This window comes from Platichthys flesus, chromosome 7 (genome assembly GCF_949316205.1).
Source record: "Platichthys flesus chromosome 7, fPlaFle2.1, whole genome shotgun sequence".
Classification (NCBI taxonomy): Eukaryota; Metazoa; Chordata; class Actinopteri; order Pleuronectiformes; family Pleuronectidae; genus Platichthys; species Platichthys flesus.
The window spans coordinates 2816208-2841496 of record NC_084951.1 but is presented as its reverse complement, the minus strand read 5'-3'; the positions used below and the strand labels follow the sequence as shown (position 1 = coordinate 2841496).

Sequence of the window (25289 nt, the reverse complement as noted above, 5' to 3'; positions counted from 1 at the left end):
CACACAAACCATGATTACAGTGTCTACTACCAGTCAAATACAGTAGGAACAGCTTATAGTGATCACAGATTATATTCATCAACCGCATATATGGATCAGAAGCTTGGGACATGATCGTTCCTATACAAATGCTGTTGAAATAAGTAGTGACTGCTTGTGTGTGTGAGATCAAGTCATGTGCGTCGAGAGAGTAAGTGGAATCAGGATGATCTGAATTAATAAGTGAATATGTGCAGCTGTGAATAAAGAAATAACTCATTTGAAAAAAGTATGGATCATTATTTGGTGATCAGTATTGATATCGTCGCAATCATTTCAAAGAAATTGGACTTGTTGTATTCATAGTTTCCTTTTTTGTCAGGTCTGACCCAACTGCATGTTCTTTTGTGTTAATACAGTAAGAACCTGTTGGTATGCTTGTGTTATTACATTAGTTTACTCTGAAGAGAGCTGCTGTTCAAGATAACATCTCTTAAAGTAATGTCCATGTATCAGTTCAGCTGTTCCATTGCTGCTTCCTAAAGTGACCTCATACTCCTGAAACACAATCCCGACTGATGTCATGAGTCACTGCTCAAATCATTCTGTATCCTCTGTGTGTCATGTCAATAAGAGTAACTGTGGGTGGTTCATGTCAGGTCACATTTCTTCCAGTGACACATACAAATGTTTTACTGAACATCAAGCATGAGTAACGCAGTTTGGATTTGTCATTCATCTTTCTACCTCATGACTGTTGGTGGTTACTCTGTGCAGTGTTGGATCAATCAGTTAGATTGAGCCACAGTTTTAAATATATAATTGATCACATTAAAACAAATATTCCATGGCTCACACACATTCAGCTATATAGTCCTCTCTCACACAGTAAACATCTGCAAACTGCTCCTCTTTGTTACTCCAACATAGATTAATAGAAGCAGATGGTCTAACATTGCTACTGAGTAAATGATTTCCTCCGTTTTGAACTGTAGCCTCCTCTCCACCCCTTTCGATCCAAACCCATTGTTTAAACTGGAGTGTTAACTTACATTTTTACATATAAGTTTTGGCAAATTATAAACAAATAGCTTGACAAGGTTTTTGCTTCAAGGTTTTGTTTTGATATCTTCCCAGGGACCTGAATAGAGACTTAATAATCCAGGTTTACTTAAGGCAAAATAATAGATTTATCCAAAGAGACCTCAAGACAATTTTGTGATTAAATCTGTTTCAGCATAAACAGCTTTCTGATTATGAGACACTGTCCCTGTTCTAAGATACAGCACATGGATATGACTTGTTGCAATTAAGCGTCATGTGATCTAGCAAATAACAAATATATAATATATCAGCGGCCTGTGTCCAGCTCATAGAGGCGTTCCGTGGCGGCAGCAGTAGATACCTTTTAGAGCTTTGCGGCTACATTATGTCACATATTAACGCCCTTACCTTGTCTGATTGCCTCTGCTTATTTAGAAACAATGAGAATGACCGAGGTCATTAGTTGTCAGCACCAATGAGAACAGATGGACACATGTTCAGGCTCCACACCCATAACTATCAGCACACTTCTTAACTTAAGAGCATCTCATGCTCCAGAAATAGCAACAGTGGTTTTGTAATGTGTCAGGCTTCCCTGCTGCACTGCAGCACACCCACATGTTCCTGTGCTGCTGAGAACCAAGCAGCTGAATGCATTGATCTGAATGCAGAAGCTCGTCGGCTCTGATAGGATGTATTACGTCCGCAGATAACTGCTAATTTTCTATCAATAGTCAGCGTCAGCTCTTCTCCACTTCAACTCATGTCTGTGTCTATTGGCCAGGCCATATGTGAATAAATATTGAATTGAGCAAGAATTAAATCTGGCACAAAGCAATTGTTGCATGCAATTTTGAGCACTGCAAATTTCTAGTTCAGAATCAGAAAAACTAACTAACTAACTAACAGAAGTTAAAACTATTATAAAATGGTACAAATAATAAATACATAGTTTAATACACGTTAATGGGAAAAATGCAAATGTGCGCTTTTTGATCCAGGGTCATCAGTACTCCACTAGTACCATCCACAAACTAAACTGATAAGACACACGTATAGTTGAAGTACCCGTAGAATTATTAATTAGGAAAGCACTGGGGTGCAGAGTGTGCAGTCTCACAGTAACAGTGGATAATGTCACATGGGGTGGATGTAAACAACCACAGTGGCATCATACAAACACATCTTTCATGTTGGGCCTGTGTGGTGTTTTTTTTGTCTCTACATATACTTCAACCATTAATATGAATATGTGGGAAACAATGCTGTTGATGAGCGTAAAGTAGTATAAAATCTCCAAACATTTTCTTGCTATGATTCTGCATTAGCTCTTGCATGTATGACCATACAATGCAGAAAGAATAACCACGCAGAAAGAAAGCTAAATAAGAAAAGAGCAGGAGCTAAAGGTGTTTAGACCTGTAGGAATATCATTATCACATTAGCATAGCCTTTATAAGCTTTTACTGGCTGTGACATTTTCTGTATCCCTATGTTTGTTTCTTGTGAAGTAATCTAGGTTTGTGTAGATCTATTCCTGCAGCAGCATAACACCCAAACAGAGCCAACATAGTTCTGAAGCTGTCAATGGAAGCCTTGTTGGTGCAGCCTGGACAGTGGCACAGCAGAGTGCTTTTGTTCTGCCTTTGACACACTGTGGTTTCTATACTGACCAGAATGATACATTGTGGGTGACAGAGGCACTCTGCTGAGGCAGAACTGTGTGTGTGTGTTAAGACTATATGTTTGACTACAAGCTGACTTTTAATGGTCCATCTCACTGAAACACATACTATTCTATGCATCAAACCTTGAGGTGGATGGTCTTCAACAGTAGATGGCTACAGTAGGTCAGGTTCAACTCCTGTGACCTGAGAACAGAAATATGAGGCCACAGTGGCCACAAGCTGTGTCTCAATTTAAGGGCTGCATTTCACACTCCGAAGACTCTTTCAAATTTGGCCGACAAATGCGTCCCTCCATCGAAGAAGAAATGGCTAAGGGAGAGCGACGAGACATCCAATGCTTGAGAATCACATTTAAAGCTAATAGTACACAGATTATAAAACCAAGTGGCATTTAAAAGTTTTTATCATGTCCAACTGTGGCTCTGTTGCTAGGCAACAGCAGTAAGGGTAGGACTAGCTAATAGTACTAGCTAATAGATCCCGGAAAGCCTCTAAAGACCAGACTGTCTGACTTTGGTTCAGCCTTTGCAGTCTGTGTCCTCAGAATGGAGCAGCCCCTGAATTTAGACTCAGCTACTGACTCAAAAGTAGTCTCAAACTGGTTTCATGACAATGAAATGAGAACTGAGGCGGTTTAAGAGCAAAGGGAGGAACTAGATAGTATTTGTTTCGTTTTCCTATATAGTGCTTGGTACCTGAGCTTCCACCTTCTATGCTAGGATGTCTTTTTCTTTATCAAAGTCATCTCAGTCGTGCATATTGTTGCTTAGTAGACAATATCGATTATTTATTGCATATTAGGGCTGTCACTTTCCCAAAAATCAAGTTTGAACGTGCGTCAGACAAGGTTTAACACTTGAGGTTGCTCTGTTTGTCTCTGGTGCCTCCTCTACTGCTGCTAGCAGGTGAGCCCACAGGGAAAGTGCTGGTGGCAGACAGGTCCTGGAGAGAAGGCAGGTTGCAGCAGATCACCTTCTCTGCAGAATTCACAACGGATTTAACACAGATTGTGCTGAACAGAAGTCTCTTGTAGGATGTGCAGACCAACCTCTGCCTCATTTGAAACAGTAATGAGAAGAACTGAAGACGATTACCAAATGTAAAATAACTACGTTCTGTTGAGTGAGTATATATCTGTGTCTGCTTATGTAAAGATGGAATTGTAATGACCTGTTACAGTGCTGCGTACACCCACATTGGCGGAGTTTGTCGGTCCTAACTGGGGGAGATATAGGGTGCTCTGCGATAAAGCTTCCTCACGTTTTTATACATTGCAATGTGAGTGGTGTTGACATGTAGCTGTTACGGTTTTTGTGATTTACAATGGGCTGGTCTGTGCCCCACTTCCCAACCCAACCAAACACAGAATCTCAGTCTTTTAACACTGTTCATCACTTCTCTGACGCCATACCACTCAAATGGCTTTCCCTTCAGGCTGTAATGATCCAGTTGCCATGCGGATGAGCATGATTGGTGATGTTGGTGTCTGCACAAGAAGGAGGGACACACAGAGAGTGAGGGGAGAGTTCCAACTGTGTAGGATTTGCTGACTCGCTTCAGTGACAAATCAGATGTTGCTACAGTTAAATTTGAGCTGTTGAGAGCAGGTAGATGATACGTGTAGACACAGGGAGGAAATATAGCTTTGATTATAATGCACCTACAACTGCTATGACCTTCAACTTTGTAATACCGTGACTTTCTTTAAATTTCAATAGAAATGTTACCAGATTTAGCGGGATCATAATGTGTAGTTTTTTATATTCAATTTTATTATATTTTATACTTTCGTGTGTTCTTTTGTCTACCTCATTCCCTTCTGAAAACAAACGTAAATTGTTCAGCCTTTTGAAACTATATTATAACATATACATAAAATACATTTTAATTCAGTATTTCTGCTATCAGGTACATTCAATAAATCTCACTTGGCTGCCAACTCAGCTTCACAAACAATTAACATTGATCTGAGTTTAAATGTTCCAAAGAAGGAAAAACTTAAGACCATCTCTATTTAAGACCAAAATTGTATTAATTTACTTTAAAATATACTTAAATCAGCTTGCAAAATTGTTAATAAAGTGATATATATATAGACAGTTTATATATATATATCTCACAGTGTGTGTGTCTGATGCTGTATACGACCGTCATGTAACTTGTCTTTAACGCTGCAGCACTGCCACTGGTAATGTGTTTTTTGACAGTAGTGCTTATCAGATCATACACATTAGTACATACATGAAGAGATTAACTGATAGTCTCTTAGTTTTTCAAATCCAAATCTCTGTAGGTATCTAGTTCAGAACCTTTTGTCTGTCCTGATAACATATTATCACATCCTTAGGTGAGTGTATGGGCCATCAAAGCCGACCCTAGCCCCCCCTGCAGAAGGATACCCTTAGTCTATCCCAGAAGTGATTGCTCTGAGCTGTCAGCTTCAAGAACCAGTGGATTGATTTCTCATTACATTGTCTTAGTGAGCTGCATGTACTGTGTGGGCCTGTGAGTTGATGCGAGACAGGCTCCTGTGCGAGTAGATAGAAAAAATGACGCTCTGGGCTCTGTGAGGAATCACTGTTATTTTATTCCTGATGCATTGAGGTTATTTTTACACAGCTTTAGCTTGGCATCTCTTTGCTAATGAAATGCTCTCATCTTCAAGAGCAGAAAATCTCTCTCTCCAGGGGAGGGCAACAATGAAAAAGCCCAGATTCATTTCAGTCTGTCGGTGAAGAAAAAAGAAGCAGGGATTTGACATTTCAATATGATCTCAAATGGGGGTAGTTCAGGTGGATTCCATTTAAAAAGTCTATAAACAGGCTGCCTTTTGAATAACTGATCTGCTCGGCAGATTACACAACTAAGTTCCCCTTCTATTATGAATCCCTTTTTTATTTTGAAAATGTGCACAAGATTAAATTTTTTTCGCTTTGAAATGGCCTGTGGATGCATGACAGCAAATAATGTCATGGTCTGGGCTTAGCTAAACCCAAAACTCTGAATTTAGCTGTTTCGAAATTGCAGATGCACAGTGTTTGCTGACATGTCTGCAAGGTCAAAAAGGCAATGTAGCAGCAAAAACAGTTTCTTTTCCATTCCTTTAGTAAAGATAAGTAAAACAGAGAGTAAGATATATTTTCGTTGATGCAGGTGAGATCTGTCAGTCTATTAAACATCCGACAGCAAGTATCTCTGTTAGCCAGATTACTTGGATTTTGCCTAGATTTTTATAGCTCCCCACAAATGACTCTAAATAACTTTGTGACCCACTGACCTTTAGTCTAGAACCCAAGGTAGGGAACATGTTCTCCCATGTTCTACTTTGGTATAGGATTGTTCAATATCCAATTAGGTGATCGATGATTAATGATGAGGACAAGAGCAGAAGACACATGTTGTCATGCAGCCACTGCAAATGTGAAGAGATGCATCCGGAACTGATCAACCTATAGGCTTTTAATTAAGTGAGCACTTTATTGCTATTTAGAAGATAAACCCTGTTAATGATCAGCTTGACATTTCCTCTAGTGCAATCTTTTGGATAGACTTTACCAAATTATAAATACACTGCTCATTAACCCCTATCAATATATTTAAAATATTGTGCATTTCAACTTCCTGCAGAATTTTTTATTCTTATGTTGTATGTTTAATAGGAATCCAGACTAGGATGAGTAAGATAAAAAATGGTCTCGCTTGCATGTTACATTATCACCACGAAAAGCTGGCTGCTCAGATCTCAAATACTGGTAGCCAAATTAAAGCAAGCATCTTGAGATATGTACTCAGGTTGTCTTTCAACATCTCAGCTCTCCAACTTTTTTATTTGTTGGATTTCTCTAATTGGACTTTGCGATGGAAATGTCTAAAATAAATATCAGTGAAGCATCACATCCACCACATTTTCTGCAGTGTCTTCCTTAGTCAATGTCTAAATTTTAAGCTAATTGCCAATAATGTAATGAAGTACATACCGTTATGAGTACCTTTTGTAGAGTTTCGTAGGAGCTGGGTCTATCTGACAAAAAATCTGCTGATTTTCTCAAACTAATTATTCCGTTTATAAGATATCAGAAAAAAACAAGGTGACATCTTAAATAGGTTTGTTGTTTTGGTCCAAATCTACACATATTACTTATTTACAAATTATATTCACAAAATCAGGGTTTGGCAGATCCTGTAAATTCTTGTTGAATAGCAAAGCTCAAAATAACTATAGTGACATGGGACATAGTTGCAGAGCTGTGTAGCCCTAAATACTCACAACACAAGTTAGGAGCAAAGCTATGCAGGTCTCTACGTTGATGAAAGGATGAAGTATAACTCTACCTCTGATTGTATTTTGACTAACTGATAGAGCAAAACTGCACATACGTGCTTATGTGCATCGGCCAATTTTTCTAAACTTTACGGCAAAGCTCCGCAAGCCTCAAGGCTTTGATTGGTCTGCTAACTACATCCTTTCCGGAGTTGCATTCCCGGTTTCATGCCCCATAACACCGGCAGAAACCACGGAAGATTTAGAAGAACGAATATGGATCAAATAGAAGAGCGTTTTAGTAGAAGAGATCCGAAAGTATGACCACTTGTATAACCTGTCACTGACTGGCGGATTTATCCGCCAGAAAAAGTCTATTTGCTTTGTAACACGCGCAACCCTTGGGGAAGCATAAATTGAAACGAGTCCTTCGCCACAGCTGCGTGAAAAGCCGCAGACACAGTGGCAGAAGCATGCGCCTTAGGACAGTGAAAACCATAGCTTAGTGCTCAGAGGATGTGTTAGTCTGAGTTTAGAGATGACAGACTGTGTCTTGGCACTTTCCATCCCACATAACACCCTGAATCTTTCCAAGCATTCTGTTGATGCATCTCTAAGGTAGGTGTGCATTGCAAACTCTGATCAGTTTTACTCTGCTTTAAGTACACAGTGGACTACAGACTGTTCTATAGCAGCGCTTTTGGATCATATTATCATTGGGTATCATCAGAGGATTAACAGGGAAATGCTTGTAGTTCAAGACTGGATCATTATATTCTTCTCACTCATAATGAGTTATACTCCCCTGTTACAGCAACAGAAATATCATCATAATGTAAGCTTGATTGATTTTTCTCAAAGAACAGCTTTGTTTTTTTGTTGCCTGGGTGACAGATGTTGAGGATAATATTAAACCTAATGAAGCACAGACTCAGGGCAGCACCTCTTCACATACTTACGACTGCAGCCAGCTTTACTACACATACTGTACAATGATTATATGTGCAATGTAAGGCACTTCAATAAATACCAACACTAAAGCTTATTACCAGTCTCTGTGGTTAGTGCTAATCTAACTGTTTGATAGATATGTTTGGACATTTAATTCGATTCCACAGTATATATGACTTCACATTACATTCGAACCTGACCTGAACTATTCTTCCTCTTCTTATGTGTTAATGACTTGTTGCGTTCCTCAAAAGTCAACAGTCTTAATGGAGCAGTGGTTTCTCCTCTCTTCTTCTTTTGCTTACTCAGCTGGAACTAACCTTACCAAGTAACATGGTATGATTCTTATCCACATTCAATTCATATCGCTCTTCATATGAGAAAATCTTTTACTTAAGGACTAATTTAAACTCTTTGTCGCTTTGTTTAATCCCTTTCTCCCAAATCTGCAGGAAAGAAATGGTTAGAGCTTTGAGAACTGGGGTATTTTTACAAAGAGGACTCTGCAGCTCTGTGGCACCATGGATTGCAGTCATTTTATATTATAAGCATTTTGTCCTGTTACTGGTTGGCTGTCTGGTAAACCAGGGCAGTGTTGGCCTCTCAGGGATGAGCTAATGAGTTTATTGTGTACGGCATGGTTCCTGCCACATTAAAAGAGACGTTTTTTTCTCCTCACAACAAGGAGAGGGACTCAGAGATGAGTTAGGTGGAAATATGTTACCTACTAAAATAGGTCAGACTGCAGTGCTTGGATGATGGAGGTCATGCTTCTGTACTGGAGGGACATGATTGGGCCAAGGCACTGATCTTCAAAGACTTTAAAAATAAAAAAATGATTAGCAAGCAAAACATTTACACTTTGATTGTTTGAGCTGATTTGACATCAATAATCACAACTTGATACCTTTCTCTGAGAATATTATAATTGACCTTTTTACTTAAGTAAGAAAAAGTGTTATACAAGACATTTCTATAAATAGTATGGTAAATGGTTTTGTATTTATATAATACTTTTCTAGTCATGATGACCACTCAAAGCGCTTTACAGTACAGTTTTACATTCACCCATTCACATAAACATTCGACCACTCTACCCCTCAGCCACAGCCGCCCCATTACAGTATACATGTAATAATCCTCAAAATCTACTTTTTTTTAAGTTATTGTGTCTTCTGTGATAAAACCCTGATGTACAGCTTGCCATAGCTTTAAATAGAATATTTTCATATACTTTGTGGTTAATTGTGAAACAAAAACAGAGTGCTGTTACATTAATAAAGTAATGAGAGCTCAGCAGGTTGGAGCTGCAACAGTAGACAGCAGGTTGAGGTATCACATTTCCCTCTTCCGGTTTCACAAAACATGTTTGTGGACGTTTGTTGTGTGGTTTCTGTCTTGGTTTTAGCATCTTTACACCGCTACTCAGTACACTACAGATGTTCTGTAATTACTATGATTTAATTCAGTAGAAAATATGTTGGTGATAAGAGTTTGGGATACTGTGTTGTTCAATACAGTTACACCAAGGGTTTGATATCAAGCATTTTTGTTGCTTAAAGTACGCAGATAACAAAACTACTTATCAGATACATGAATGTCCTTTATTCATCCTTTGAAATCTCCAGTGTTCCTGCTGCAAGTCATTGTTAAAAAGGTAATTAATGTGTAAACAGGTTTTTTTTAAACGTTTATATATTTGTGCAGCTGTCATATGGAAAGAAATTGTAATTGCATAATTGACAGTTTTTGGTCAAGATCATCACAACCTTGTAGCCACTCGTCTCTTTTCTAGATCAGCTACTGACCTCATTCTGTTGTGCAGCTGGATTTTGAGTGGTTTGCATGTCCTGCTATTGAACCTGTGCAGTGAAAAGTGTTAGCCTGGAGGACATCTGGTGAGAAGGCTAATCCACAAAGAGCTGCACCCTTGCATAATGCTTACACAGAGCAACCACTTCAGCTGGCACTAAACAAGTCACATAACAATGGTGTCGCTGAAGCTGGCCTGTGGTGAGGCTACGAGCCGAGCAGGAAGAGGAGAGGTCTGCTGCGCTGCTACATGTTTGAGTGCTGTGAACTGTCTGTGTCTGAGCTGCTGGCCTCGTTTCAGAGGCGTCTCCCTTTGTCTAACTCCCCTCTCTCTCATATATCACAACCCCTTTAACTGCCAATCTCCTGCTTTCTTTTCTATCATGCTTTGCCTTCTTCCTCTCATCACTGTTTCCTTTTGCCCATTTTCTGCCTTGCCTTCTGGTCTGCATTCCTCTTCTCAGTGCACCTCATGCCTGACCAGGTCACCTTGTTATTTTTTACTGTTTTTGATTTCTGAAGTTAAAGTATTTTGAGGGAAGCCCTGCAAGCTGTAATATCACAGGAATGAGATAGACTGACTGACTGAGCAATGGCCTTTCAAGGTTTCATAGATACATGGACTGAAGCTTTGTGTATCATGAGCAGGGGAGCTTGGATGTATTCAGGTCATTGGGATTTAGCTAACGTATAATATATAGTGTGTAGTACTGTGGGTTTTGTGTTTGTCTTTGCGATTTGGTTGGCTGAGAGTGAAATAACATTTCAATACAAGTTACACAGTAAACATTTAATGTCCAGCATGGTGTCAGGTTTACTTGTACATCGTTCATTGTTGCATGGATTCATAAAAGGTTGTGTAAATGATGTTAGGGGATGGTTGGCTAGGGCTGGTAATCCTGGAACAGCTAGCAATAGCAGGCTTTCCCCTTCCATTATCTGGTCAAAGCTATGGCCTAAAAAACATGAATGTGCACTGCCTGGCCTCTTGTAAAAGCTGACTTTTCCCTGACTCATTCGCTAACTTCTGGCTATCATCTCTGCCTCAGCGGGTCGTTCCCCTTTAGGTCATGCCGTGTGAAAGTCCTTCGAGGCCCAAAGACACTGACTTCTTTTATTTTTTTCATTTTTTTCAGAATACTTAATTTATTAATGGCTATCAGGATGTGAAGCGGGTCTCAACAAACAAGATGAAATAGCTTCAGAAACCATTTACAATTAGCAGCCAAACCTTTACTTAGTGGTGTCTGTACTTGCTTTTGACCCATCTGGTGCAGGACACACAGAGCAGTGTGTTTGCAGGTAATTAATACCATAAGGGACTACTGTTTATTGAAATACAAATATATAAACTTTGTAAGGATTACAGTGGAATCACAACAATCAGTAAATCTGCTTGCAGGAGTGACGTAAGCTTATGCAAATTTGTGGGGCATAGTTGAGAGAGATTTTATATATATATATATATACATGGCTGCTTAGTTTGCAGTAGTTAGCAGGTACATACATATTAGTTCTAGCGCTACAAGTAGTGACTGTCACCAAGCTGCTAATGCTTTCTCCTTCATGAGGATGTGTGGGTGGACTGTGCTGTGTACCTTCTGATCTGACCAGGGTTTTACAGTAATGTAAGTGGGTTCAATAGACCGCATATGAGGTTAGTACAGTAAGTGTCATCTGTCAGCCCAGATTTATTATTGTGTGAAAAACCCAAATTATAATTACTCACAATAAACTAGTCCTGTGTTGTGTGTAGAAAACGTATTGTGGATTCACTTCACCAACCCCTCCATCGACATAGTGGTGAGTAGATAGTTATTGATTTTTTTTTGGAGAACTATCCCTTAAAGTTTATTAGAGATTTTAAATGTTTGTTCTGATACATTTTTGTTTAATTGCCCAGCCCTACAATCAACTTTTAAAAAAAAATTATAGTTCAATTGCAAGAAAATATCATTGTCTGCCCACAGATGCTCTCAAACAGATTAAGTGTGAGTTGAACATTTTTAGAAAAGAAATTGTATGAACATAAAGCATAGTATCTAATATGATACTATGTAAATCAAACAAAAAAGAGAAAAACCTAATACTTTTAAAGCTAGAACATGAAAAACTATCCGATTCCTCAAAGGTCTGTATGTAGAACACATTTTAGGTGACCTGTTCATCTAATCAACTTCACACTTATCATGTGTATAAAAAAAACTTTGACTATAAAATCTGTGCAAACAACAATCTAGTTGATCAAAGGTCACCTTTACAGTGTCTGAAAGAAGAATGCAACCAGCATAGTCACAGGTCAAGAAAGCAAGCCAATCTCAAACAGGCAGGTTCAGAACGGACACTGCACTAGTATTTTCAAATAGAGGAGGATATTTGTTAGAATGAAGTTAGTTCAACTAAGAGCACTGTGACTTGGTGCCAGTGATCACACAGGGTAAAGGGAACGTCTTAGTTCCTCCCTGTGGAGAAACTCTTTACAAATCAGTCAGTTTGTGTTTTCTGATGCACCACTCACAGCTCTCAGCCAGAGTTTTGACTCAGAGTGAATGAGTGGCTGCACCACACCGCCTGCTCCTGGTAGCACTGATAACGTTAATAGGTCTTGAAAGTTGCTTTGATAAAGCCCAGGGTCCCGCCTAGAGAACAGCCTTCTACCCTCACTGTAAAGGAATGCAGAAAATGCTTGCACAACCTCCCAGTGTTGCAACACTGGCCGCAGAGTAGAGACGTACATGTGTCCAAGTGTGTGTTTGGCTGGGAGAGAGAGAATGAGGGAGAGAGGAGGAGCGCTCTGGGTGCTTCTGAGCTAAAATAGCTTTTTTTATGATGGACTTTACATGGTATTTAATAATCGTCCCGTCATACAAGGCTCGGACTTTGCTTTGTGAGTTTTTTGAGGCCAGTACATTATTATTATTTATGGGATTTAGTTGTCTGATAATGATTTATCAGACAAAAGTAATTTTTTATATACACACAAACACAGAATCCTGATAGAGTATTAGAGATAAATACAGAGCAGCACATTTCACAGATGCAAGTGGGTTTGAGTTGCATTAGTAATTATAATGGTTAGGGATTTTATAGCAAACGATTTGTGGAACTAAGTTTAAAAGTTCAAAGTTTCAATGTTTATTTTTAACTGGGTTTAAGAAAAGAAGGACCAGTCATTGATTCCATGACTGTTATGTGTGTCATCATATTGCGGGATTACTGTCAAAATCCAGCTGGACTATCAAACATCTGTCCAGGTTTGTATGGTGTCCAGCAGCTGAAGCAGTCAGTAGAACCGAATACATGCCACGAGCTGGTTATATTAATGTATTTATTGAACAGCACAAATGTTCTGAGATTTTGTAATGTTGTACTGTCAGACAGTTTCATCTCTTAGTAAATGCATGTTACTATTATTATTAATTAATAGTAATAATTTGACTGCTCGATTGACAGCTAAGAATTGGCAACTAATAGGATTAAAGTGAGTTTATTTATACTAATCTTAAGAAAATAGTTGGTTTCATAATCTGATTTAATTACATCATTAAAAAGGCAATATCACAACATATGAGTCAGTTAAAATGAATATAAAAATCCTCCCCCTTTTTACCCATCTAACCAATGAATTTATTCAGTGTAAAGTGAATTAATGAATAAATAGTTAAGAATAAGTTAACCCTGTCCTGTCATTTCACTTTTAGTTTTTCTAATTTCAATTCAGTAGTTTGAATTATTGATTCATGCATCTGATTAATGGTTTGTGAAAGAAAGGAAATCTGGTATAGGAGCAAATGGAACTTAAAATCACAACTGGCTGATTTTAACACCTAGTCCTTTAACCTAGATTTTATTTTTGCTATTTTGTTTGGAATAATCTTTGAAAGACAGATAATACTGTGCTCATGCCCATAAATGAAATACATGCATTAGTTTACAGATCTTCAATAGCTTGAAGATTCAATATGCCTTACCCCCGGCTCCTAAAGTGCAGTGCAGCAAAAAATGACTGCCTGCAGGAGATATACAGTGGCACATAGAGCTCTAATAGATATAGAGCTCAATGAAAGTAGGAGATGTTTCCAGAGACGAGGACAGAAAGACTGCCATCCAGGATGTGATCCAGTAGGCACAGCACTGCCACTAAAAATAGTCCTCAAGGTTTAAATTTAGGTTAAAATGTGTTGTGTGCAGAAGATGCTGTTGTTGGATTTACAGCTACATCTGCCATCTAGTGGGCATCATGCTGCAATTGCAATAGGGAGGAGACAGCAGGTTCCTGTGACAATCCTCAATCATGAGGTGCGATTCCTGTTCAGACATTGGAAACAAGCACATTATAGGAAATGAAAAAATGCAGCATGTTTGCATGTGTCTTGTCGGCTACTTCCAGGAGTGTGTGTGTAGTGTGAATGGAAGATGAGGACAGGCAGCTTGGAGGATTGAGAACAAATGAGACGGGAGGGGAGGGAGGAGAGAGTGACACAGAGTCACATAAGTGAAGCTGTTCGGATAGAGCAGGAGGAGGAAGAGAAGGAGGAAGACGGGATGAGGAGAAGAGGTGCAGCCATGAGATCCGTACTGTAAAAGCGAGAGTGCGCTAACATTCAGCCGGAGGGATGCTGCTCACGCTGCTTTTCTACCTTCGAGTCAAAGGTAGGGGAATGTTGGGACAATTCTGTCACAGCGTCAGGTCACCTGAGGTCCATGCAGCTGCAGACAGAGAGCGCATTCGGATCGAGGGGCTGAGCTTTTAATGTCAGATAAGCCATAAAGTATCAGCCAATTAAGTAAAATACTTTGGTTGATGATCTCTTTTTTTATTAATCGCCTGAAATGCAGTGAAATTGCTCCACTGTCTTCTTAAATGCATCCATTGAGTTGAATGCAATGAGCTAGATCCCTTCACAATGTCAGTTCAGACTCAACAGAGTGTGGGTTTCTCCTTCACATCAGCTGCTACAAGTAAAGTGAACATGTCTTTTTTTCTTTGCTTGGGGCATGAGAGTCTCTCTGTTGTCTGCAGACTGTCAGCCCTGATGTCTCATGCCTCTTGGTTGTTCAGTTGCACTGAGCTGCCGATTAGGATCTTTGTAACCTGTTTAAAACCACCAGTCTGTTTCTGTCTTCTTCAATAACAATGTTATGGTCAAAATGTATCAGTCTTGATGTAAAGATAGCCATCTGAGGGAGCACTTGTCTTATATGCAGGAGATTAACTGCTCTTTATATGGTCCGTTTCTGCAGTTTTTATATCATACTAACAAATGATGGATCCGGACAAGAGTAACAAATCTAAGCTGTAAATGTAAAGCAGAACACAATGCCTGAATATACTCATTATTTCCATTATTTTTCTTTTGAGTATTTTAAATGTTAGAATATATCCATCATTAATTTAATACAAAACATTCTACTTTTTTCCGAGCTTTCAGGTGATTTTAATGGTATCCATCTGTGTATGGAGTTTCCTCAGTCATTAATAAGTTTTGCTAACTATTTTACTCTGTTATAACATCACCCAAAACTCCATATTGACATGTGACGTGATAGAAAGGTCCAGTAAAAAGTTTGTAGGAAAACCTATTATTTATTTATTTTTTTCATTTTAGCTTTTCAGATAAAGGCTGATGTCGTAAACCCACACACAATTCCTCCGAAATATTTTACTCATTCATTCAACTTGAAATGCTTTTCCAAGGTCAAGCCCGTCCTTAAAACTGCAAGAGAATCATTCTTAAATCATCCACGTGTAAATTCCCCAGTGTCTGAGGAAAAAAAAAGTCAAGGACACAATCTCAGTGTCCTCTTTAGTACTTAGAGTCTTACCCAGGAACACCAGAGCTGAAACAATTGTTTCAGCTCTGGTGTGTAAAATCAGTGTAAAATCATAAAGAGTTTAATGGTGGATCAGTTTCTGATTAATGTAACCTGTAAAAATGGGGGGCGGCGCACTCAAAACAGGTAAATCTGAGGAGGGCTGTTTTAGACAGGGTAAAAAGGGTGCTGTTTTAAATGATCCTTGTGGTAATTTGACAGAAGTATGTTACAGACATTTCATTAAGACCCCAAGGAACCATATCAACTTGTGGTTAAATGGGCATACAATGAGTCCTTTAAAGTAGATGGTTTCTCTCAATTGAATTCTTATCACAATGGTGCATGTGAGGTGTTTTCTATTTTGTTTGTTTTCAATTAGATGATTGACGCTATTAACAGGGTAAGAGGTCATGATTGACAGCTGACACTGACTTGTGATTGGTAATCCTAACACTAACCCTCTCCATGATTACTACTGTGCACATTCGATGTAAGCACCTGCTTTGTTGTGCTTTGATGGCAGCAATTTTATCCAGGATCTTTTGGTTATATTTATGTTTCAACCAATCCAACTGATGTAGATAAAGAGACAAAAAAAAAATTCACATTTAGCGAGATAATAAAAGGCGAACGTCTCTGAGTCACCACAAGGTTTTTTCCTCTCTTATTGCTGTCTGGCATGAACATAAAGATTTAATTTGAAACTTAATCATCTCTTTCTTACATTTTTCTGGATGCACTTGATGTGCTCTTCCTTTTCACAAACAGAAGGGCATTCCTAAAAACTATGGCAGTGAAGGCATCATGCAACATTGTTGTTATTGGGGAAATTGTCATGTTGCAAGTCACATTATGTTTCAAATTTCAATGACCATCTGGTCATTTGTGGCAGGTGACAGTTCTGGTAAAAATCTTTTAGTTGCTTTCATATCATATGTTTATGTTTTAAATTATGTTTAACATTCTATGCGTATGAGATCAAAGGAAACTGCAGCTGCAGCCGATTTTCCTGCTGATTATATAATTAAATAACCAGAAAATCTTAAGAGGGAAATTGCAAAGCATGGAGCGAAGAACTGAGCTTTGAAATAGTATTTGCCATCGGAAAAGTGTGCTCCATTATCTGAGAAGACAGGATTGGACAAAATAATTTAATATGGCCTAGATAACTCTGATGCACACTCCAATACAGTGGGTTGCCATCCACCACCGGACCGAGCAAAGAGGAAGGAAAATATATTTAATATCAAGGGTAATAAGAGATACAGTTTTTACACATATTTTACAACTAACTTAGTGAGGACACAAATTGGCATAAGGCATTCCCTTAAGGCATAACCTTAACCATCAAAACTAATGCCCAATCCTAGACCTAACCTAAACCTAAATTGTAATCCTAAAACCAAGTCTTAACCCCTTAAACAGAACTGGGTCAGAAAGTGAGGGCTAAGGGACAATCAAACTACAGCCCACTGATATTAGTACTAACTACTATACTGACACCCAAAGTTACATCTAATAACTGATAATAAGAATGATAATACCTAAAGAAAGCAGGTTTCGATAATAAGCTTCTAGTGAAAGAGAGACTGCCACATTCACTTAAATTTTCTAATCATGATGGTGAGCTCTCACCTTAATACCCTTAAATAAGTTCCTTTAGCTTATATATTGCCTTTCACTGAGTTTTGAATCAGTTGAATTGTCTATCTTGACGTTGAAAGTTGTACTTCTTGAGTTGTTAGTCGTCAGTGGACAGATTAAAGAATTCAGCAACCTCTTTTATTAGTACACAGAAAACATGAGCAGTATATATAGTATATCAATACAATAGTATCTGAGAACCACTAAGATACTGCAAGAGGAAGACGTTACACAACTCAGCTCTCAGTGGTCTGATGAGGACATAATAGAGAGATCTGTTGCCATGGTGTCATCTTGAACGGCTGACTCATCAACATTTGAATCTGACTTTTCGGCAGCCCAGGGAATCCCACACACAAACTCTGATTGTATGCCTGTATGACAGTATGCCCGTGCTTGCGTCCCATCCTATCACTTTCAGGAAACCCCTGCGGTCCTTATGAGGCTTCTTCTAAATCTGGATCAGATTTCAGTGATCCCTACTTTTAAATTGGACGTCTATTATAATTTCACGCAGCATCTGCTCTCTCTCCCCTTTTATCCGGAACACACTGATTAAAAGGACAATTGAATAAATGGTTTAATTAAAAGTCAAACTAACAACATTGGTCATGCCTTCATTGAGCAGCCTTATCACAGAGGTCTAATTGTGTTTGAAAAGGCCTTGAGGCTGTTCCATTGATCCCCCTCAGCTCTTTAGTGGTGTAGACCTGTAATAACCTTGCTTTCTATGATAGCTCTCGACAATTAGCAGCAGGAACAGAGTGTCCACAAAATAACTAAACACTTTGCAATAGTTGACCTGGATAAGGGGAGACCTTTTCCTGTTCTCACACACATATGATTGCTGTTGATTCCTCAAAAACAGTTGAAAACACACAGTCCAGTGTATCCCCAGTCTTTTTTTTGAAGGTGTATTCAAGTGAGGGTGTGGGTTTTGTTGGTAGCAACTTGTACGCCACTGCTTCCCAGTGTGTTATAGGAACAATGTCTGGAAATGAGTCAAGCCCTCGTAAATGTCCTGTTCTTGAGTGATTCGGTGGTACCACCCGTTTCCCCTGCTCTGCGTCTACATTAATCTACAGTATCACACCAGCAGGTCGTCTACTCTTCTTTATACCTTCTGCGGACAAAATGGCAGGACTGTGCGCAATGGCCTTTACATCCGGAGGTGTAGTATTGTGTTTTGATTTATCATCTGAAAAGTGGTTTGACTTGCCTGCTCTGTTCTCTGGCACCTTGGCAGAAAAAAAGGGGCCAGGCAACACTTGTGCTTTTGAGAAGCGGGATGTTGTAATAGGTCAGCTCTTTGAAGGTCTGCCAGTGCAAGTGGTCTGAGACTTAATTGTCTCACTGCTGTCAGGCTGTGAGGACGATCCGAGCAAGATGTAAACAAGGACTGATCAACCCTTCAATCTAAACCAATTTTTTTTTTTCATCAATAAATGTGTGCTTTGGGACCAGAGGGGATTTAAGAGACTGCTGTTATCTATGGGTAAAATGTTAAGGAATAGATGAGGCTGGAAGATCCCACTGGTGTGTTTATCTTTAATGGTGGGTGAATCTTTTTCTTGTACAGTGACACTTAAGTCACATCATTTGTTATCACATCTTTCATCCATCCTGCTCTTGTTGTTAGTTAAAACCTGTTTTGTTCTTTAAAGCTGCAGTTGTTTGTGGTACATGTTGCATATGCTGTAGATCAAACTTAAAAGAAGCGATGTGGCATATTCAGTATGTGATATCTATCAAAAATCAAAGCACTGAATTTCACAGAATTTGGCCACTGCAAAACACACACACACACACACACACACACACACAAACGCACACAAACAAACAATATTTACTAATTTATATATTTATTTTATATCAAGAGATATGGTATGTTCCTTTCTGGGATCAAAAGATACTCTTAACGAACCGAATGTATCTTCTTGTATTTCTATACAAAATGTGGAAAAAATATAAGTAATTTATTGTTTTACATGGAAACATCATTTGGACAAATCTGATTCCGTCTTCTACATTAATGTATTGTCCAGTACCTGATGAGATTAGACCACCTTCAGTGCTTAATCATTATTCCAAATATATAAGGAAATCCTACTTTTTTATATGTATGTACATAAATAAATGAGATTGTAGACTGTCTGACCCAGTCCATATTCATCAAAGCCACCTTTAACTAATGGGAGGATGCACAATGCTGATAGTCCACTTAGTGGGGTAACAGTAATAAAAGTAATAGTACATAATTCATGATATAGTGACAAGCAGGGTTCTTAATTGGTGTGAAGCTTTAAATATTCATTAAATATGAAATATTCATGACTAAATGCGCAACAAACAGTGCACAAAAAAAGCAACTCAGATATTATTTCTCGAGTTTAACTAATCTGCTTCATCTGGATAGAGTTTTTTGTTTACACTGCTTACAACATGAGCAAACAATGCCACCGCTATCAACACATTCAACCTCACCATGTTTCTAAACTCTGATTGATGAATGGAAAGGTCAACTGGGCCCCACCCCTCTAAATGTGTGAGCAAAGCAATGACACAAAGATCTCATGTCAAATAACTATTCTGACTGAGAGCCTTGCCCTATACCTCCTAATTCCACACATGTCTATCTGGATGTGGAGCACATTTCTCAAATAACAGCAGGGCAGTTAATCATTCAAACTATATAATAAAATGCAAAACCAATGTGACTTAGGCTACTTAAAGCAGCTTTAATCTAAGGTGTCTACAGGATTCTATATATATCATAAAAATGTGCTTGTACCTCAGAGAATTTTTTTTCTGTTAAGAATATCAAGAGTATTTTCAGGGTTTAAACCCAGAGATGAGGATGGAAAACATTTAGTCGTATTTTTAACCTTCCTCTGTGTAACCACTCATCTATTCATCAGACAGTGAGCTAAGAGATGCAATTACAACTTTGTCCAAACATCTGTCGCAATTAATTATTTAATCACACACACTTTATTTAGCATCTGACGTGGGCACTGAGGAAGCGTAACGTGATGTGTAGGCTCACGTTGACTCATACTCAGAGCCTCGGCGGTACATTGTGTCTATCCCCAACTCCGTCAGTCACCCACTAGTGAGGGCACGTAGGGAGAAATCCTGTGTAACTATGGTAACACAGCGAGGTGAATCTCCGAAGCAGGCGCCACTTTTTTGTAGAGGCCTTGAGTTAACAGGATTAGGGGGAGTTCACAGATGAGACCCTAAAGAGCAGGGCCCCTCCGGGTCTCTGTGTTTCACTCTGGTCTCATCGGCCCTGACTCATTTTGGGAGAATGATAATGACAATCACAAAAAAAAAAACACATTCATCACATTGCAGAAAAGGCAGAATACATTTTTTCAAACACGGCAGAGCTCTTATCTCACACCACCACTCTGACAAGAGTTTTGCTGCAGTGTTGCTTTAATCCGAGTCAGTAGCTCATGTGCCAAGTGTCTGCTTAAATCCCTTTCTCTATGGCTGCATATTTCCATACAGAGATGAACACAACTTACATTTTTGGCTCCTTGTATTGCTCACCAAGCTGAGGCCACACATGTTTTGCTTTGAGTAACGTGAGTATTGCACACTGCAGACATTTTCGATTGAGACAAAATAATGGGTTGTTAACATAAACATAAAAAATTTGAGGTACCTGTTAAGGCCATCGGCAACAAAAGGTTACCTCACAGTATGAACATTTCTATAGCTCTGCAGCCGCTGCTGAAGATATAGACAGTAAAGAGGCCTGAATACCTTCAACCTTCCTCTATGCAGTGGAGGAATCAGTTTTCAAAAGTTGGGAGGGGTCAGTGTTGTCAAAATATACTTTCTTTGCAGACGTTCTGACATCCTCACAACCAACTAATAATAGCTGGTATATGGTAGGCTGTGGCTACCATAGCAACAGAGGCAAAAATGAGTGAATGAGTGGAGCATAGCCACACCCATCACTGGTGCAACCAACCAGACTGGAAAACCAGTAAAGACAGGGGGGGGGGGGGGGGGGGGAGAACTACTAGTGAATAATTAGTTGAGTCAAGAGGGCAGTGCCTGTCTGGGTTGAGCCAACCACTTTAATCCATCTATCCATGCTGCGTTGAGGGCAGTGCACATATGTAAACTGACTGATAATTTATTGATTTATCCGATTTTTATGGCAGGTTCTTCAGTTAACCCTAACTTAAAGCTAGGGTTTATAATCCTGGAACACCTAGCAAGTGCAGGCTAAACAATGATAGAATGCTATCATTACATCCATTGGCCCTCTTGTCTAAGCCACGCCCCCAACACACATGATCATGCACTGACTGACAACTGATAGAAACCACCTTTTCTCTGATGATTATACAAATAGTAATTATGCTCATTACAGCCTATGACATGGGCAGTGGACTGTGGGCTGGCATTGATGAGGCTAAACATTCCGAGTTGAGTTACTAGTATTGATTGTCTTGTTACACTGGCACACATCTAAGGGTGGGATATATAAAAATGTAAGGCAGTGGTTACTTCTTGCTGTGAATTTGACAGACTAGTGCAGTGTCCGTTCTAGACCTGCCTGTTTGTAATGTTCTGATCTCTTGTTCTGTGTTAATGCTCTGCAGCTACTCCAGAATGATTCCCTGTCATAAGTGTCTCCTCCTCTAACAGTTTTTTTAACAGTCACTTTTTATTGTTTGTGTGCTGGATGTTGTGCGCAGAGCTTTTTATAAACAGTCTATGGTACACAGTGGAGTAAAAAAGCTTTGTGTTCATCCTACCTGGTTCATATGTAGTCAGTGTATTCCATAAAATTTTGCTTCAATACTGTTCAGGTATGATGTTTATTTTTTAGTTTGAAAGATTTAGTTAACAGCTGTTATCTTTTCATACATTGCATGTTAGCGACTTCAAAGGTTGCAAGTGACATAATCTTTAGACCCCAATTCTAAAAATTTCAAAATAAAAGCTTGATAATAGCTGAACCACCCTTATCTATCAATATACTACAGAACTTTGTTTGTACTTTACCTATCACTGGGGTGATCAAGGCTGTCAGAAATGTTACAAAATTATACATTAAGTTGCGTATGTGTTGTAAATATGGCAGCTCTCACCAAAGATTCCTGAAAAACATAGCTTTTACATGTCTATGTCCCTTGGCTTTACACATCGAGGCAAAGCCAAGGGAGCACATCGTGGAGGCATAAAAACTTGTAGTCACTTTGGCTGAGAATCTGTTTGAACAATCCCAGACCAAAACAGATAAACTGGTAACATATTGAATTATCACAACCCCGCCCCTGATTGCTGAGTTTTTTCTAAGCGCTCACTCTGTCTAAATGTTGCTTAATCTCAGCAAAACTTTTGTCAGAGTGAGGGATGTTTTAAACATTTTGAAATGGTGTTTTCTCTCCCACTGCGAGGGACACTTAGCCACTCAACTAAATCACAAGTGTTTGCTGTGCTGGCTCCTGAATGATGGAACAAGCTCCCCAATGACATCAGGTCAGCAGAAAGTCTACACATCTTCCACCACAGGCTAAAGACACATCTCTTCTGACTACCCCTTGGTTAAGAAGATGATGTCTAATAGCCATCGTCCAATATTTTTTAAGCTAATGTACCTACATGATTCTTGTTGTTCTGGGTTTCCCCTTCATGGTTGAATGCACTTATTGTAAGTCGCTTTGAAAAAAAGCGTCAGCTAAATGATATTTAATGTAAAAGTGTAATGTGTTTTACATGAAGACAGAATCTTCCAGTCTCCAGTCTTAGCAAAATGCTTGTTTATGCGCTGCAGTTTATTAATAGCTGAATACGTGTTCCTTTTACAAATAGCTACACCCTCATTTTGTCATCTGAAAAAAGGCAATATGCATTAAGAAGTCAATTCATCACCAAGAGTAAAGGGACTGGCGCTCTGATGAGGGGAAGAGGAAAAGAAAGAGGGAGGAAAATGAGGAGAGAGGGTGAAAGATGAGAGTCAACTAGAAAAAGGGAGTGGAGGTGGAGCTAAGCACTTTCTGTGTGTGTGTGTGTGTGTGTGTGTGTGTGTGCGTGCGTGTATGCATCATGTTATATTTCCCTACTTGAACTCCGACTTCACATGAAGGAAGAGCCTCAGGACCTTTACTCCAGCTCTCTTACATTCTTCATTTCACCTCTTCCCCTTGTCTCCATCTTTCCCCTGTCCAGTGCAGCACACCTCCATCCCACTCTTCATCAGTCTGTCACCATGCTTCTACTCTACAACAGTTTGCTTTCTCTCTTAGAATCGATCTATCGCCGCGGGGCCAGAAGATGGAGGAAACTCTACCGAGTCAACGGACACCTCTTCCAGGCCAAGCGCTTTAACAGGGTGAGTGTTTTCACATCTCGCTAATCTACATCTACATTTACATCTACACTGGGTAATAGATGGCTGGCCAGTCCTTTAACTATCCAGTGGTATCACTGGGGAACACTGGAAGATAGAGGACGCTTTAAAATTATGTTAACTCTTGGCTTTATTCGTTTTTTTTTGTAAAAGAGCTTGACTTTTCATGACGTTTAACGTATGCTGGAGTTCAATGTCACCAAATAGCTTAGATATTAATTAGAGCTGTTGGACTTTATCCACCAAATCTTTGTAAATAATGTCTATCAATGAGCAGAGCAAAAAAAATTGGGGCCTCATTTTGGTGCCTGAGCTCTTTACTGAAATAGTTGCCTTATAGGCGACTTAAACATAAACTCACGTGATTACATTTAGCTCTGTTGGTAACGTACACTCTAAAGGGCTCTGGCACCACAACAAACTAAAGATAAGCGGTCAAAAGTGTTGCTGTATTTCTTGTGAAAGGATTCCGTCACTTGGACGTGCAGAAAATATTTTAAAACAATTCAGTGTGTATGGAGTACCAAATCAAACCTCATAAAGCATTTTGTTATGCAGATGATTCATTTAAAAACAGAGGGATACTCCGTGTTTGACAGAACTTGTTTTTTACAGCATCAGTAAACTTGCCCTGATTTAAACTTTGGGATGCAGATCAGAACTTCAGTTAAGAATTTGGGTTAAAAACAATTATAAAAAACACACAAAAAACAATTCTGCAGGTCACAGTTCAATTCTGAGCTCTGTTCACTTTGCCAATGCAGGATGTTGTCCAATCGGATGCCTGAACAATAACTAATCGTATCTAATCGTTATCATCGCCTAACACAACATTAAACAAAACTTATTTGCTAATTTGAATTTAATAAGTCTAATATCACTGTTCCTTTCTGTTGGTACTGTAGGATTGGTCATGTATTTTACATATAACACATTTTCATCTATATTTTTCATCTATATTCAGTCTTTAAGTACCTGTAAATGCCCTGTGGTACATAGAGTCTAGAGCAACATCTTTGACAATCTGCAATTGAGCATATGAAAATTATTTCCATATCAGGAAAACTGTAATTTACCAATATTTAATATACTACTCATAACCAACTAGTTTCCACACAGCCACATTTGTGTATGCTTCTAAATCTGAACAAGAGTATGTGTTGAGTATACCGCATAACGTCTGTCATGCTCCAGTTACATTATATACTCTGTGACAGGTACTCAAGTCACCACTGTTGCTAAGCTGTCTGGATATTGATAAATAATTCATGATGTCCTAGTAATGACGTCTTTAGCAGTTGTCTCAGAAGTCCAATCCTTACCAAAATGTAATTCTAACCTAAACCCATAAACCCTTTGAAGTTGTAAGGCCTGAACGAGAATGTCCCCACATGTCCCGTAAACTGCAAAAAGTATGATTTATCATTAATTTGCAAGGCATACCTGCCATTTTATCTAACGTCTTTTGTTTACTGGCATTACCTTTTCAAAATATAAGTATACTTTTTCTCCTACCATAAATACCATTTCAAAATAAAGTCATCAGATTCCAATTGTGCATCTGTCTGGACAAAATTAACACAGCGTTCAGAAGATATCTATAAATGCATTATAATGAAAAACAACATATTTAAGATAATTTTCAGTTTCTACTAACCCACTAATTCCACAAACATCTGTCTATATGTGGAACACATATTTGTAAACCGATCCT

General features: G+C 38.9%; 1 protein-coding gene across 2 annotated transcripts in view; it reads left to right on the top strand.

The window, feature by feature from the left end:
• The window catches only part of prkcz (protein kinase C, zeta), a 110694-nt gene that overhangs the window by 31732 nt on the left and 53673 nt on the right, over window positions 1-25289 (top strand). Inside the window, exons 1-2 of one of the 2 annotated variants that reach the window (XM_062392475.1) lie at window positions 14265-14388; window positions 23472-23557. In XM_062392475.1, the coding sequence (XP_062248459.1) occupies window positions 14352-14388; window positions 23472-23557 (123 nt within the window). In that variant the 5' untranslated portion in view covers window positions 14265-14351. Of the gene's footprint in view, window positions 1-14264; window positions 14389-23471; window positions 23558-25289 lie in introns of those variants that run through there. The other variant, XM_062392474.1, reaches the window with a different exon arrangement.